At 44.8% G+C, this 16,486-nt stretch overlaps 1 protein-coding gene across 7 annotated transcripts in view; it reads right to left on the minus strand.

Annotated features, from left to right (window-relative positions):
* The window catches only part of IL15RA (interleukin 15 receptor subunit alpha), a 36,736-nt gene extending 26,148 nt beyond the window's left edge, over positions 1-10,588 (minus strand). For 6 of the 7 annotated variants that reach the window (XR_004317513.1, XR_004317514.1, XM_032473968.1 and 3 more), the window contains exon 1: positions 9,479-10,164. Coding sequence is in view for 5 of the 7 variants with exons in the window: in XM_032473968.1 (XP_032329859.1) it covers positions 9,479-9,566 (88 nt within the window). In the remaining 2 variants the exon portion in view is untranslated. Of the gene's footprint in view, positions 1-9,478; positions 10,165-10,375 lie in introns of those variants that run through there. The other variant, XM_014565186.2, reaches the window with a different exon arrangement.
* Between the last annotated feature and the right edge of the window lie 5,898 nt (positions 10,589-16,486).

Here is a 16,486-nt window from a genome sequence, read left to right on the forward strand (position 1 = left end):
GTACCCCCCCTTATATCAGTTCTATTGGTTGCTGAGAGAGTAGTGTTGAAATCTCTAATCATAATCATGGATTTATGTTCTATTCCTTTCAGTTCTATCAATTTTTGCCTTATGACTTTGAAGCTTTGCTGTGTAGATGAAAACACAAACAGGATTCTATGTCTTCACGGTGAACTGACCTCTTTGTTATGTGTAATGTTGCTCTTTATCCCTGGTGATACTCCTCGTTCTGATGTATGCTTGTCTGCTGTTAACGCATGTGCTCCAGATTTCTTCTTCTTACTGTTTGCATGGCATATCTTTTTTCATCCTTTTACTTTTAACCTATTTTTGCCTTTATATTCAAAGTGCGTATTTTGTGGTCAGCATGTGGTTGAGTCTTGTTTTTTAATCCAATCTTGCAATCTCTGTTTTTTAATTGGTATGTTTAGATCACTTATATTGAACATAATTATTGATGTGGTTGGATTTAAACCTACTATTTTCCTAGTTACTGTCTATTATTCCATTTGATCATTTTTCATTTTCCTTTTCAGCCCGCTTTTGGATTGATTATTATTATTCCATTTTATCTTCACTATTGGCTTATTATATGCACCACTTTAAATTATTTTTAGTGGTTTCCCTAAGGTTTACAATATACATCTTTATTTTATCACAGGCTACCTTCAAATAGTATTATAGCATCTCACATATAGTTTAAGAACCTTACCAGTGCATACTTACAATTTCTCCCTCCTATCTTTTTGCTGTCATACACTTTACTTTTATATATTCTATAAACCCACAATACTTTGCTACTATTTTTGCTTTAGACAGTTAAGCATCTTTCAGAGGGGTGAAGAGGATCAAATATATTTTATTTTCTTCCATTTTAACCATTTCCAGAGCTTTTCTCTTTGTAGATACAAATTTCTGTTTAGGACTGTATTTCTTTTGCCTAGAGAACTCTGTTTAACGTTTCTTATAGCACAAGGTTGCTGGTCATGAATCCTTTCACCTTCTGTTTGTCAGATAAAGCTTTATTTTTGCATGATACTTTTCCTGGTTACAGAACTCTGGCTTGACAGTTTTTGTTCTGTATTAGCACTATAAAGATGTCACTCCGTTTCCTTACGGCGTGCATAGTTTGTGATGAGAAGTCTGTTGTAATTCTCATGCATAATGTATCTTTCTTTTGTCATCATTTCTCTTTATCTTTGCTCTTCAGCAGTTTGAATATGATATGTCTAGGCAGGAGGGATTTTTCGGGGGGGGGGGGCGGTGGCATTTATCCTCTGAGCTTCCTGGATCTGTGATTGAATATCATTTATAAATTTGGGGAAATTCTCAACTATTATCTCTTCAAATATTTTTTCTGCTTCATTCTCTCATTTCTGGAATTCTGGTTACACATATATTAGATGGTTTTCTATTGTATCACAGCTCTTGGATACTCTGTCCTGTGGTTTTTTCTCTCTTATTTTTTCTCTTGGTGTTTCTGTTAGAGTAATTTGTATTGACCTGTCTTCAAGGTTACTAATTCTTTCCTTGGCTGTGTCAGGTATTCTGATAAGCCTGTCAAAGGCTTTCTTCATGTCCATTTTTTTTTTAATCTCCAGTATTTCCTTTTGAATCTTTCTTACGGTTTCTACCTCTCAGCTGAAATTCCCCTTTTATTTGTGAACACTGTCCATCTTTTTCATCTGAGCCTTTAACATATTAATGATCATTCCTTTACTTCTAGTCTGACAGTTCCAATTTCTGGGTCATCGCTAAGTCTTGGTTATTGCTTTGTCTCTTGATAGTGGGACTGTGTTGTTGTTGCTTTTTTGTGTGTCTCATAATTTTTTACTGAATGCTGAGCTATGTATGTAGAGCTGAGATAATTTCTATGCCTGAAAATGGGAACGCTTCCGCTAAACTGACGCAGTGTGTGGGGGGGATTGAGTTAATCTAGTCAGCTGTTGAGTTGGATTTGGATTTTGTTGTTGCTATGGTTACCTTCAGAATACCATTGGCTTCAACTTCTTCTAGTCTTATCTTGTGCTTAGGGTGAGGACTGGAGTGGAGAAGGTTTTTTTCACTGTTGCTGCTCCACCCTCATCTTTTGCCCTTCTCTGACTAAACCACAGGAGACTATCTCTGCACTCTCTTGCCCGCCCCACCGTGAGCAGTTGACTACTGTGCTTGCTAGTTGGTGCTTGCTTGCCTGGACATGGTGGGGGCAGGGAAGGCTTCTGTTGTCTTAGTCCAGCCCCAGTCTTAGGAAGGCCCTGTGAGCCTGGCTCTCAGGGTTGAGCTTTCAGTTATATTGTTCCTTCCTTTCATGTCAGCCAGCCTCTCCCTGGTATCTTAACAGGTTTTGTACATGAAAAAGCTTCCTTCTCCTCATCCAGCAGCAGCAGCAGTGGACCTCCATGGGTACTGGCACAAGATCCTGAGCTAGGACAAGTATATGTGGGTTTATTTGTGGATTTGCTATTCTCTTCCATTGATAGATTCGTCTACTTGTTCATCTTGACACCAATACCATGCTGTCTTGATTATTGTAGCTTTGTAGTAAGTCTTGAAGTCAGGAAGTATAAATCCTCTAACTTTGCTAATCATTTTCAAAGTTGAGTTTGGTTCTTTACTGGGTTTTAGAATCAGTATATCATTTTCTAACCAGAAAAGAAAAAAAGCCTACTGGAAGCTTGTTTGGAATTGTATTACGTTTATAGGTCAAGTTGGTGAAGAGCTTATATCTTAATAATATTGAGTTTTCTCAATATCCATAAACATGGTGTCCTTCTTGATGAAGTTAAGTCTTCAGTAATTTATCTCAGAAATGTTTTATGGTTTTCAGTGTCCCAATTTTGTACATCTTTTTTCAGATGTATTCCTAAGTATTTCATATTTTTTGTGCCAACACAAATGGCATCATTTTTCTTACAATTTCTAATTTTTTGTTGCTAGTATTTTATATATTGGTAGATGTAAATTAATTGTGTATTCTGCAACTCTGCTGAACTCACTTGTTCCAACAGCATTTTTGTAGATTTCATGGGGTTTTTCTATGGAGACGGTTCCACAGAAATTCAGTGATTCCACTTTATCTCCTTTGTGGTCTTAAATAACTGTAACTCTTTGTTGTATTATTGTACTGGTTGCTTTAGGGTGTATACAGTCTGCCTCCAAGCGAAGCTCTGCCACGCCACACATACAGCATCAGAACCGGAACAATATACTTTCACCTCTCTCCTCCCAGCCTTTGTGCTATTTTTGTCGTACCTTTTGCTTCTCCATATAAGCACCACAACACATTATTATTATTTTTGCTTTAAACAGTTGATAACATTTTGCTGCCTGTGGATTTTAATAGATGTTTGTTCTGTATTATTCATCATTTCGGGGGGTTTTTTTCAGCAGGGGAGTTTTTCAGAATATCTAGTCTGTCATTTTGCTGAAAGAAGAAGTCTGCTTTCCATTGTCAACAGTCCTCAAGGGTAGATAAATCCATCAATAATTGGTATATGAACACCCAAGGGCATCAATATTCTGCAGCCAATCCATCCAGCCGCATGATGGCCAGTAACTGACTTTACAAAGCTAGACTCTCTCACAAGTGCACTGGAGCTAATACATTTGATTGTATCGGTCACCTTTCATTTCAGAGGCCTTAGTCACATCTTTTGGTACTTCACTGATAACTTAGCTGTATGTTCTTTCATCACACTGTTGCCTAGATAATCAGTGTAAGCAAGCCTCACCTTGTTTACAATACGGTAAGCTCCTTAAAGGTGGTGAATGTATTCCTGTGGTACTCCCACAGCGCCAAAGCCAGTATGTGATGGGTATTTTCAGAAGTTTGTTAATGGCTGATGAATCCATAGAGTGGAATGGACGAAGGAATGGAAGTGGGAGGAAATGTAAGACTCCGGGACTTTCAAAACCCTTTTAAGTAGCCAGAAACCATATATAAGAAGTCCTAACATTCATTTAAATGAAGTCACCAAAATAGCTGTGTAGGGCCACACCTCTGTCTGCTCCCCAGAGCCCGTGACTCGGACTTCTTTATCAAGCCAGTTTACACAGTCTAATATGAGTAAGTAGCTCTGGCCTGGTCTTGCATCCAGAGTTCAAAAGTTACCAGGTTAGCAGGCCCCCTCCCTTCTTTAAGGAAAGTCGAATCCATTCCAATATTTTCTTCCTCCGACCCTGCCATTTAAACACCCACAGCGTGCTGAGTGTGGTGGGATACAGGTAAGTATAGAATGTGGTTTCCTCCCTCAAGAAGCTCATTGTGACACTGATGTATCAAAAGCAGAGAGGCCCCTGTGTCTGCACTTATCCATTTTCCTTCATTGTTCTTCTAGCTGAGATGCCAGCAGAGCCAACACATTTCCTTTTGGCACTCAGTGTGAGTGCCCTCCATCCCCAGGTCATTGCCCTTAATCCATCAGTTCTGTTCTCTCTCAGTCTCATTTGCTGAGTTTCCCAACCCACCTGTTGCGTGGTAGGTGGATTCATCATAGTTCATGTCCTTAAATTATGGCTTTTGAAGGCTTGGAACACTTGAAAGGCTACAGGGTTGAACAGCCAACAACAGGGAAAGAATGAAATACATTCTAGACTTGTAGGACCCAAGAGGAAATCTTCCTTGGTTCAGGATTTCATCACCGCTTGCTGGAACTATTGCAAAAGTCTCCAGCTTGCCTTCCTGCTCCCTGACCCTTTGGCCATGTAGCTCTGATCGTATCTCCCCCTGTTGGAGCCCTTAATTAGCTCCCCACTGCGCAGAAGAAAATCAAGTCTTTCCAAGTAGAAACATTCAAATACCACCGGTCATGTATAATGAGTAACATGCATGGGACTCCAAGAGTGTAACTAGGGGATTTTATACATTTATTTACTTAAGAACCCACTATTTGGTAAAAACCAATTCAACAAAAGTGATTTAGCCCAATGCAAGCTTGTCAATGTGATGATTTGATTGAAAAAGAATATGCTCAAACATTTCTGCCATTTTAAAGAGACTTTCAGGGGTATCCCCTTGCCTTTTTTGTTCTATAGAGCTGATTTTCATCCAGTTATTCCGACTCTGTGGTTTTTAGAACATCAGACATTTTGAAACAACCTAAGTATCCAACCACTCGGAGGTAATGGAAGCCTACAAACAGCTCTAGCAATAAGGAATTATTTAAACAAATTGTAAAGGATTATAAAATGTATGCGTCGAATGCACAAATGTTACGTACACGACTTTACCCAATTTGGAGCAATCTGCAAAAATGATAAAGCCATGAAAACACTGCCAAACAAGATCAGCTATAATTAATTAAAAATGAATTATAAAAAGCCCTCCAAAATTCTAGATCTTTTTTGCATTATTTCTTTTCTAGTTTTATTTATTTCCTTTTATTACAAAAGCAATTCTAGTTATGACAGAAAAGTAAGAAAAGGCAGACAACTACACACAGAGACACACACACGACCTATAATATCTCTATTTACTCAACGACAACTTCTAGATCTTCTGGTAAAAACTGAACCTTATGATACACACTGTTGAAAGCAACCCCATTTTATTTATGCAATCCTCCAGTGTTGAAAATTTAGGTTGATTTCAACAATCTCATATTTGTGCATTTAAGTTTTTATCACTATTTTGCTCTCAGTAGCAGCACAAAGCAGTAATAACTAAATAAAAATGATTGGGGGGGGGGAGGTTTTGGCAAAACTGCCCAGAATTCTGCAAAATGGTTTAAAACATGTTTAGAGATGTAAAGTTTACAACCACCCTCAAGTACAGCAGCGCCCTGTGCAACAAAACCCAAACTGGTGAGCAGGAATATTCATCTTCAAAGCACGCCTTCTCCAGCTGCATTTGGCAAAGCACCTGCAGCCTTTCAGGTTATGAGGATCTTTAAGAAGCAAATGACCTCGTACCCAAGATGATGAGTTTCCCCTCCAGATCTGGCCTGTTGAGTAAGAACAGATGACAACAGCTTGCTGTGTCTATGAGCACTGTAAACTAGCAGGAACAGATCTGAGATTGTGCCATTCACACAGCTAGCCATAAGGAATGAGCTGCTCTGTATAATTTCTGAGCTGGATCATACCACCAAGTAGCAAATCTAATCATCTGTATCCTCTTCCCTTCCAAGCTCACATAAAGACATCAGGCACCCTGTGTTCTGTTAGCCCTTTGTCCATCTTTACACCTATACCACGCTGTCCTGGTCACTGTAAGTTTGTAAGTCTCGCGGTCAGAAGCGCTGGTCTTCCAACTCAGTTCTCTTTCAAAGTTGTTTTGGCTATACTAGGGCTTTTGTGTCTCCATGTGAATTTTGGGAACCGGTTTGTCAATTTCGGTAAGAAAGCCTGCTGGAATTTTTGATTTGGGAAGAATTGACACCTTAATGATACTGATTTGTCCAATCCATGAACCTAACATATCACGACTTGATTGTCTTTAATTCCTTTCAGCAGTGGTTTGTGATGTTCAGCAGGTGCTTCTCATCTTTTGCCAGATTCACCTCTAAGTATTTCATTCTTTTTGATGCTATTGCAAATGATTTTGCTTTTTTAAAAAATTCAATTTGCAATTATGCAGTACTAAAGTGTAGAAATAGAATTGATTTTCACATACTAATGTCTACAGTAACTAACACATATAAACAGCTGACGCTCAAAACAGGTGTCTGAATTATTCAGCAGAGATCGTCTCTTCAACAAATGGTGCTGAAACAATTGTATATCCATATGCAATAAAACCTGAAACCAAACCAATACAAAACCTTCAGTCCATACTTCACAAGATGTGAAAAACTAACTCAAAATGAATCACAGACATCAATGTAAATCCTAACTATAAAACTTCTAGAAGAAAACCTTTGTAACCCTGAGTTAAGCAAAGATTTCTTAGATATGACACTGAAAGCACAATACATAAAAGAACAAATTATGAAGTTGAACTTCATCAAAATTAAAATTTTCTGCTCTCCATCAGACACTGTTATGAGAATGAACAGTCAAGCCACAGACTCTGAGAAAAATGTTTATAAAGCATATATCCGATAAAGGACTTGTATCCAGAACAGATAAAGAATTCTCAAAACTCATTAATAATTCAACAACTTCGTTTTTTAAAGGCCAGAATGTTTAACCAGATACGTTACCGAAAGAAGACATTTTGATGGCAAAGAAGCAGAAAAAGAGATGCTTAACATCATGTTATTGGGAAAATGCAAATTGAACTGTGAGAGACCACTACACATCCGTTAGAACAGGAACAATGAAAAAGACCAGCCACATGCACCTAAAAATTTTTTTGGCAACTAAATGAGATGATGAATGTGTTAACTAATCTTATTGTGGTAAGCATGTCACAATGTGGACACTTGTGCACCTTAAACGTACACAATGTGATACATCAGTTACATATATCTCAGTGAAGCTGGAAAAAAAATTTGTTTTTAAAGTCAAAAAAAAAAAAAAAAAAAAAAAAAGAATGGCAGTACCAAGCTCTGCCAGGATGTGGAGGAACTGGAATTCACACACTGCTGGGGACAACGTAAAAGAGCGTAATTACTTTGGAAAAGGGTTTGGCATTTTAAAAAAAATTAAATACACATGTCATGTGATCCAGCCATTCCATTTCTAGCCACGTTCTCTACCCAAGAGAAACGAAAACCTATGTCCACATAAAACCTGTATGTGAATGTTCATAACAGCCTTATATATAATAGTTAAAACCCAGAAACAATCCAAATACATATCCAGTAACAAGTGATTGGATTAAAAAAATGCAGTATCTATGCCATACAATAGTATCTGGTAATAAAGAAGAATGAACTGTTCGTATGAGTTACATGGCTGGAGAAGTCTCAGAATAATTATGATGAGTGAAAAGAAAGCCAGGCAAGAAAGAGTACACCCTGACTCCGTTTCTATAAAGTTCTAGAAAATGCAATGACCCTACAGTGACAGAAAGCAGACGGTGGATGCCTGGGAGACAGAGCGGAGTGGGAGGTCAGGATAGTGCAGGACACGGGGAGGCTTTTGTAGTGATGGTTCTGTTTACTCTCTTGGTCCTGGTGATGGTTTCGTAACTGTACACATTTACCTCTAAACTTACCAAACTTTGCAATTTAAATGTAGACTGCTTGTGATCCGTCAGCTGTACCCCAAGAGAGCTGGTTAAGAAAAAGTAAGCAAAAGCAGGAGCTAAAAAAGATGGAAGTGATGCCTTAGTGAGGTCAGAGAGCTGCGCTATCTTGGATGAACTTTAGAGAGCTTGCATGCGGTGTTCCTCTCTGCGCTTTGAAGCAGAAGGCTCCCCTTTGCTGGCTTCTGACTAAAGCTGCCTTCCACTCTCACACGGTCCACCAGAGTCGCCCCAGCGCTCGGGCCATCCCGGCATCTCCCCAGGGGTCATGCGGGACAAGGGCTAACGGCCTCGGGGAAATAAAGCTTCGCAAAAGCCTGCAGAGCTCTGGGGTTCACACCAAGCCAGCCGGCAGCTACTGTGATGGATGGCTCCTGTGGAGAAGTGGGCAGCTGGCCTCACTAGATGTGAACTGTTATTAGGAGTCTTGCCGTAAACACACACGCACGCACACACACGCGCGCACACGCACACGCACGCACACGCACACACACGCACACACACATCGTGGGATTACTATCTCCTGGAGAGTCCATGGCTGGTCTTTGTGGCAAGTTTTGTCAGTATGCGCATTCGCGTATTTTCTGGGGAAGGGTTCCTTGCTTTCATCAGGTCCTCAGAGAACTCCCTGGTTGTAAAAAGATTAAGGAGCGCCAGAGGGGACAGAGCCAGATCCATCTCCTTTCTCCCCCCTCTTGTCTGGCTCCTGGGAAAACCTACAACCTACGGGACACTCATTCGAGTCTTCTGTTGAGATGACATGTGTGCGACTCACTCTTCCCGAACGCGCCCGGCCTTCGCCGACTTCGTTCTCCCCGCTGCGCCTGGGAGCGCGGGCTCCGGGCTGCCCCCACCCCGCGCGCTCTCGGGGTTTCCTAACTCTGAGGACGCCGGAGTCGGAGCCAGGTCCCCCCCGGGGCGCAACCTGCCGACACGTCTTCTCTCCTCCGGGACGCGCGCCGTCCGTACGCGGTCGCTACACGTAAACAGATGGGCGGTTTTCCTCGGACCCCGCGGGGACTGCCTGCCGCTTGGCATGCGCACCGCCTTCCTCGGGGGCCTCACGCATTTCTCGGAACCTCCGTGAAACTCCCAACCCACAGCCCGCATTGCAAAGCCCGGCTTCTTCCCTTCGCCTCGGAAATGGGGGCAAAAGTGGAATGAAAAGCCGGGCCACTCGCTCCCTGCCTTGGGTGGCCAGGCGAGCCGGGCGGTGGGGCGCGGGGCCCCGAGCCGACCGTCCCCGCGTCCCTCCGCGAGTCCCCGGCGCGCGGGCGCACGCCCGCGTCCTCGGGGTCGCCCCTTGCCCGACGCCGCGTCCCCGCCCGCCAGCCGCGCGCTCCTTACCCCGCGTCGCCAGCGGCCCGAGCAGCAGCAGCAGGAGCAGCAGCGCGGGGAGGGCGCCGGCCCCGCAGCCCCGGAGCGGCCCGGCCATGGCCTGACCTCGGCCGCGCCCCCGCCCGCCGCCTCGCGGACTCGCCCGGGTCGGGACGCCCCGCCGCCGGCGCGCGCAGATGTCCACCGCCCGGGAGGAGGCGGCGGCCGCAGCTCCGGGACCAGCCGTCCCGCGAGCCGCATTCGCTTTCGCTTTTGCTTTGGCCCCCGAGGGCTGGAGAGAGGTGAGACGCGGTGACAGATCCGTGACTCAGCATCCCCACTCCCTCCCCTGGAAAAAGACCCGGCGGCGCCGTGACCCCCGCGCCGCCGCCCGGTCCCCGCAGCTCCGCCGGCCGCGCGGGACGGGGACCCGGACTGTGCCCTGCGGAGGCCCGGGGACCTCCCCCGCCTTTCCCTTCTCGCTCCTGGTGACCCCAGCAGTCCCTTCCGCCCCGGGTCCCCGCGCCGAGGGAGTGGGCGAAGCTGTCGAGACGCAAACTCCTTCCCATCAAAACGGCTGGTGGGCGTCACACCCGGCTCGCCTCCACTCGGTCACCTCCCCTCACTTGTCTTCACCTGTCGCTCTGACTTCGACTGTCCCCGACCAGGAGCTGGCGGACAAGTGGCCCTGCGCCCCGCCGGTCCGGGCTGGTGACTGTGGGTGACAGCGGGGGTGTCTCCGCGTCGCGGCTGGCCGGGGCACCTGCCCGGTGCGCGCGAAGCTGGAGCGCAGCCCAGGGCGCCTGCCAAGACCTCACCGGCTCCCTGCACCGCCTCTCGTCTGACTCCAGCTGCACCTTTCTTCCCTGAGAAAATTTAAAGTGTTTGAAAGGGGCCCGTGGGCGGGCGGACCCGACGATTATCCACCTGGTGCCTTACTTCCTTGCCGTGGAGGAGTCGGCCTCATCGCCCATCCTGCTGCTTTGCAGGTGGCTTTTTTCCTTTCCTGGGGTCTCCAGTGAAGCTTGACATTACTGAGAAGCGGGTGTGTGATGAGAAAACTGCGGAGGCACAAGCAGAAACCCCCAGTCCTAGGACTGAAATGAGGCAAGCTGGGACGTCTCTGGGCTTCAGTCTCGTTCCCCCAAGTGGTGGCGTCTTGAATAACTCCAGGACAAACGACAGCACAACCTGGGAACTGTCATCGATGCAACCCACAAGCCTTACCCAGGTGGCGTCCGTTTCCCACGCACTCGCCGGAGTGTGGGAGTGTAGTTCTGTGCAGCCTGGTCACACATGGAGACGTCTGTGACCACTGCTCCCGAGACACGGAACCCTCTGTCCCCAGGACCCCTGGCGCTACTGCTCTTTGAGTCCCAGCCGCCTTCCCCTCTCACCCTCATTAAGCCCTGGCAACCACTGATCTTTTCTCCGGCTCTACCATCTTGTCATTTGAATAACGTTTAATAAATGGGAGCACACAGTTTCTCCCCTCTAGGCTTTTTTTTTTTTTTAACTCAGTGTAATGCCCTTGAGATGCATGCAAGTTGCTGTGTGTCAGTAGTTTGTTCCTTTTTGTGAGTGGTACATAGAGCTGCTTTTTTAACACGCGTGAATTTCTGCCATTCGCACCCCAACAACCCTGTGCTTATGAACGGGTGGTAGTTTCCCGGGGCCGCCATAACAAAGTACCAAAATGTAGGTGGCTTAATACGGCAGGAACTGACTCGCAGTTCTGGAGGCCAGGAGGCCGAGATCCGGGTGTCCACAGGGCCATGCTCTCTCTGAAGGCACTGGGGGAAGGTCCTTGTTGCCTCTTCCAGCTTCTGGAGTTTGCTGGTGATTCTTGGTTGCTCTTGGGTTCGTAAAGGCATCACTGCCGTTAGGTACCTGGCGTCTCCCTGGTGTCTTCACCTTGCCTTCCCTCTGTGTGTGTCTCTGTCCAAATTTCTCCTTTTCAAACGGACACCAGTCATTGGATGAGGAGCCCCCACTGCTTAATCCTCATGGCCTCATTTAATTTGACGGCCTCTGTAAAGACCCTGTGTGCAGTAAGGGCACATTCTGAGTTGCTGGGGGTTACAGCTTCAACCCATCTTTTGGGGGTGACACACTTCTTCCTATAGCAATATAGTCTCTCTATTTCTGAGAACAAAGTCCAAGGCCCATCTTCTCAGGCCAAAAGAAATGACCTGGCTGCAGAGCAGCTGGATTCCTGCCCTGGGGGTTCATTCAGGGGCCCTAAATCAGAGGGCCCTTACAGGGCTGGGAGCTTGGTCAATGGTCACTGCTCTGAGCACAGCTGCAGTTGAGGACAAGGCTGCGAGGTCAGGAAGGATGATGCCTGGTAGTGGGGTTTTCAGCCTCGGGTGGTCCTCTGGGAGGGGACAGGCAGCGGAACCTCACAATGGGAGGGTAACGTCACACTGAGCCACCTAGAAGGGGAGAGTGTGGACCAAGGCTAATGGATTATTCTGCACCCCCTTCCTCCTTCTTGCTTTAAGATCTTGAATTTTTACATTAAGATGTAATTCCTATAACAGGAAATTCTATTTTATAGCATATAATTCAGGGTTTTTTAATTCAAGATACTGTGCAACCATCACTACCATTGAATTCTGGAATATTTCCACCACCCTCAGAAGGAACCCAGTACCTTTTAGGAGTTACTCCCACATTCCTCTCCTTAGTCCCTGGTAACCTCCCATCTTTCTTTCCCCACAGATTTGCCTGTTCTGAATATTTCACATAAAATGGACTCATTCAATATGTCCTTTTGCATCTGGCTTCTCTCAGTCAGCATCACTTTTTCAAAGTTCATCATCCATGGTTTTAGGGTGTATCTTGATCCCTCTTTGTGACTGGATAATGTTTCACTAAATAGACATCCCACATTTTGTTTATTTTTTCAGCAATTCATGGATATTTGAGCTGTTTCCAGTTTTTGGCTGTTGTGAGCAACACTGCTATGAACATTCATGTATAAGCTTCCGTGTACACATAGGTTTTTTTGAGTGTTTACCCAGGGGTGGAGTTGTTGGGCCGTATGGTAATTCCAGACTCATGAAGGGCAGCAGGAAGACTCCAGGAGCATTTAGGAACCAGGCGTAACCAGTTCCCAGACTGGGGAGGTTGGGGGGGTGCATCCCACCGTTCACCGTGGGAGGGCGCACTTGACTTTGGGAGATACGGACTTGGGAACTGAGGCTGGAGATGCCTGTCCTGTCCGCGAAAAGTACCCAGCTGCTGCAGCCAACCTGAGGAAACCCAGGCAGTAAAACCAAGGTGGAGAGACTGAAAGAAACTAGTCCACTCGCCTAAGGAGTCTTGCCAAAGAGCAGAAAGACAAACATTGGCTCTAAGCATAAAAAGTACATTTTCTTATTTGTGTAAATCTTCCTGTCTGGCTCCAGGCATTCACTTGCCAAGACCAACAACAATCCATTATCATTCTTCCCTTTACTCCTTTCCACCTCCCCAGTGGCCAATGATTCTCTTCCTGTCCCTTGGGTTCTGACAGGAAAAGTAGAGGGAGGCCTGTGAACTGTGTCTTCTTGGTTATTTCTGGATGGTCGTTGTCCAGACCCACCCTCCTGCCTCTGATCTCAGCAAACCCACCTGACTTCCTTCTGGGGGCTCCACCGCCATTCTCATCACAACACTTCTTGCACAGCCTCACAGACAAGCTCGGCAGATGCTCTGAATTAGCCGATGTCTTCCTCCAGAAACTGGGTCAGCCTCCCTGGTACCCTGAAGTCAAAGAAACAAACACCAAGCAAATCAACAATCTATAAACTGCATCCCTGGGATGGGATAGCCCTACCTTCTAGGACACAAAAGCTTGACTGCTCTTGGGGAAAATCACCCCTTACTTTCTTCCCTATGACAGGTCTTTGTTAGCAAAAAATCTCCAAGAGACCAATCCACTTCTTGACGACTCAATTATATTCATTCACAGCCTCATAACCAGAATTTCATCACTTTTGTAGTTGAAAAATTAATCTATGGCATGGAGTTTGAATTTTAAAGATTTAAACATGCCGGAGGAGAGTGTGTTTTTCACAGTCATTTCAAGTTTCGTTATTCTTTAACTTGAAGTTATTTTGGAACTTTCACTTTCTATTTTATTGAGGTAACGTGATTAACACTGTAAGTTTCATGAGTACAATGTTCCACTTCTACTTCTGTGCACCCTACAGCCTGCTCACCGCCAAAAATGTAGTTTCTATCCATTACTGTACAGTTGGCATTTTTTTTTACCTGTTTCTCCCTCCCCCATCCCTTCCCCTCTGGTAACCACTCTTCTGTTCCGTGTCTTCATGTTTGTTTTTGTTTGATTTGGTTTGGAATGTTGACTTTTTAATTGCCTTTGAAACCACATTCTCTCCAGTTCTGCACATATGGCGATAATAGGACCTACCCCTTAGGCTGCGAAAATTAAATGTGAGTGAAAGCATTTTGGACAATTCCCGACATATAACAAATGCTCAGTCAGGGTTACATATGTGATATGCAATGTGTGATACATACGTTGTCCTTTGTAAACTACCTAAGATGGATGTTGAGAAAGTTGTGAGCTAAAAATGTTGAGGACAAGATAGAGTTGAAGCGTTCAGAGAAGTGTCATCTATGGCACTCAGCCCAACCGTCTGCCAAGGCAGGGTGCCAGATGTGTTGGGAAGCCAGGGCTGGTGTCACAGATTAAAAATACGAAGATTATAACCGGCTGAGTGAGGTGGTACCAGCCACCCGCGTGGGGTCGGTCGGCAGGGAGCTCCATTGGCGTCTGAGCTCCCACTTTGGGGAAGTGAAACCCACTGGGGTCGTTTTGATGACTGAAGGCGAAGTTTCAATACACCCACACTAAGGAAGTAGAGTCACGATTCTTGATCACTTACAGATCCCAGAAGCAAGGGGGCGCAGTGACTCCAGGGAAAGGCAGTGTCCGTCCCAGGTCACTGCGGGCAGGAGACAGAGCAGGGCAGAAAGCACCTTTTTCCCCTGTGAGGTGCCCCAGGAAGAGCAGAGCGGGAACGTGGCATCCTCCACTCCATCCGTATCTGAATGCCCAGACTCTGGGTGGGAGTAGGGTTATCACACAGTAAAATGCTCTGGCAGCAACTCAGAAAAACAAGTTGTTTTTCTCAAAAGTTTGTTCTCTTTTCTTTGTTTTCTCCTCATCACACCAAGGCATTAAGGAGATGGACAGGGAGGCCCCAGGAACAGATGGTGAGGATAGGAACTCCACCCTGGGTGAACGTTCCCAGCAGCTGGGACCAGTGTTCCCACTTCTGCTGTCACTCCCGTTAGCAGGACAGAAGCCAACTGGGATGACACATTCGTAAAGCCAGCTGCCCCAGGTGAGTCAGCTTCTTGATCCACGGCCACTTGCCCCACGGGAATCCCCAGCTGACCCTCACCCCCCTGAGAGCCCAGCCTGGCCTGCCACCCTCGGGACTTTTCCTTAATCTTCACAACCTGTGTCTGCCCCTCCTCTTCCCTACCCTGCCCCCCAACTCCATCTACCTCCTTAGTCTCAGCTCCGGGTGAGGAGAGCTTGGAAGAAGAAGAAGAGCCTTCAAGAGTCTCCTGCTTTCCCCTTTGTCTTTTGGTTCATCCCTAAATAACTTAGGATGAAGCCAAGGGGCAAAGTGACAGAACCTTAGGGTTTTAAAAATGCAAATCCAAGATTTATCCAGGAATCTCAAGCCCAGATGCCCACAAGGACCAGATGGTGGAGTGGGTGGGTGTGAGACAGATGACTGGATAAAGAAGCTGTGGTATATTTATACAATGGAATACTACTCGGCCATAAAAAAGAATAAAATAATGCCATTTGCAGCAACATAGATGGAACTGGAGTTCGTCATACTAAGTGAAGTAAGCCAGAAAGAGAAAGAAAAATACCATATGATATCACTTATGTGTGGAATCTAAAAAAAGAAAAAAGAAGACACGAATGAACTCATCTACAAAACAGAAACAGGCTTGCAGCCATAGTAAACAATCTTATGGTTACTGGGGGGAAGGGGTTGGGAAGAGGTAAATTTGGGAGTTCGAGATTTGCAAATATTAACTACTATGCATAAAAATAGATTAAAAAACAAATTTCTTCTGTGTATCACAGGGAACTGTATTCAATATATTTAATGAAAAAGAATAAGAAAATGAATATATGTCTGTATATGCGAGACTGGAACATTGTGCTGCACACCAGAAACTGACACATTGTAACTGACTGTACTTCAATAACAACAAAAAAAAGAAAGATACCTGGAATATTCTCAACCATTTGGAAATTCGACAAAACATTTCTAAATAACACATGGGTCAAGGAGGAAGTCACAAGATGAGACAGAAAATTTTACCTGCAGAATATGAAGATACGCTTCAAAACTTGTGGGATGCAGCTAATGCAGAGCTCAGAGGCAAATTTATTGTGTTGAATGCCTATATTAAGAAAAAGGAAGACCTCAAATCAATGACCTCAACTCCCATGTAAAGGAAGTAGAAAAAGAAGAGCAGATAATACTCAAAGGACGCAGAATGAAGGCAATGCTTCATGTATTAGCAGATCACTGAAACTGAAACAAAAATTCATAGAGAAAAATCAGACGCTAATAGGTAGTTTTGGGAAACAAGCAATAATTTTTTTAAGTGACAAAAGACACAAATTACAAATAATATGGACTAAAGAATACATGGTGCTGTTGATGATACAGACATTTAAAGGATAATTAGGAAATATTATGAGTAACAATTTGATAACTTAGATGAAATGAATAAATTCCACGAAAGAAAGAAACTACCAAAACTCACCCCAAGAAGAAATGGGTAACCTGAATATATGTATTTATTTATTAAAGGAAGGTAGTCAAAAACCTTCCCACAAAGAACACTCCAGGTACTTACGGCTTCAATAGTAAGTTCTACCAAATATTTATTGATGAAATAAAATGAATTCCATGCAAGCCCTTATAGAAAAACAGAAAAGGAGGGGCCTCTTCCTGATTCAGCGTTACCCTGACACCTAATAGG

The sequence above is a fragment of the Camelus ferus genome, chromosome 35 (assembly GCF_009834535.1).
Source record: "Camelus ferus isolate YT-003-E chromosome 35, BCGSAC_Cfer_1.0, whole genome shotgun sequence".
NCBI classification, from domain to species: Eukaryota; Metazoa; Chordata; class Mammalia; order Artiodactyla; family Camelidae; genus Camelus; species Camelus ferus.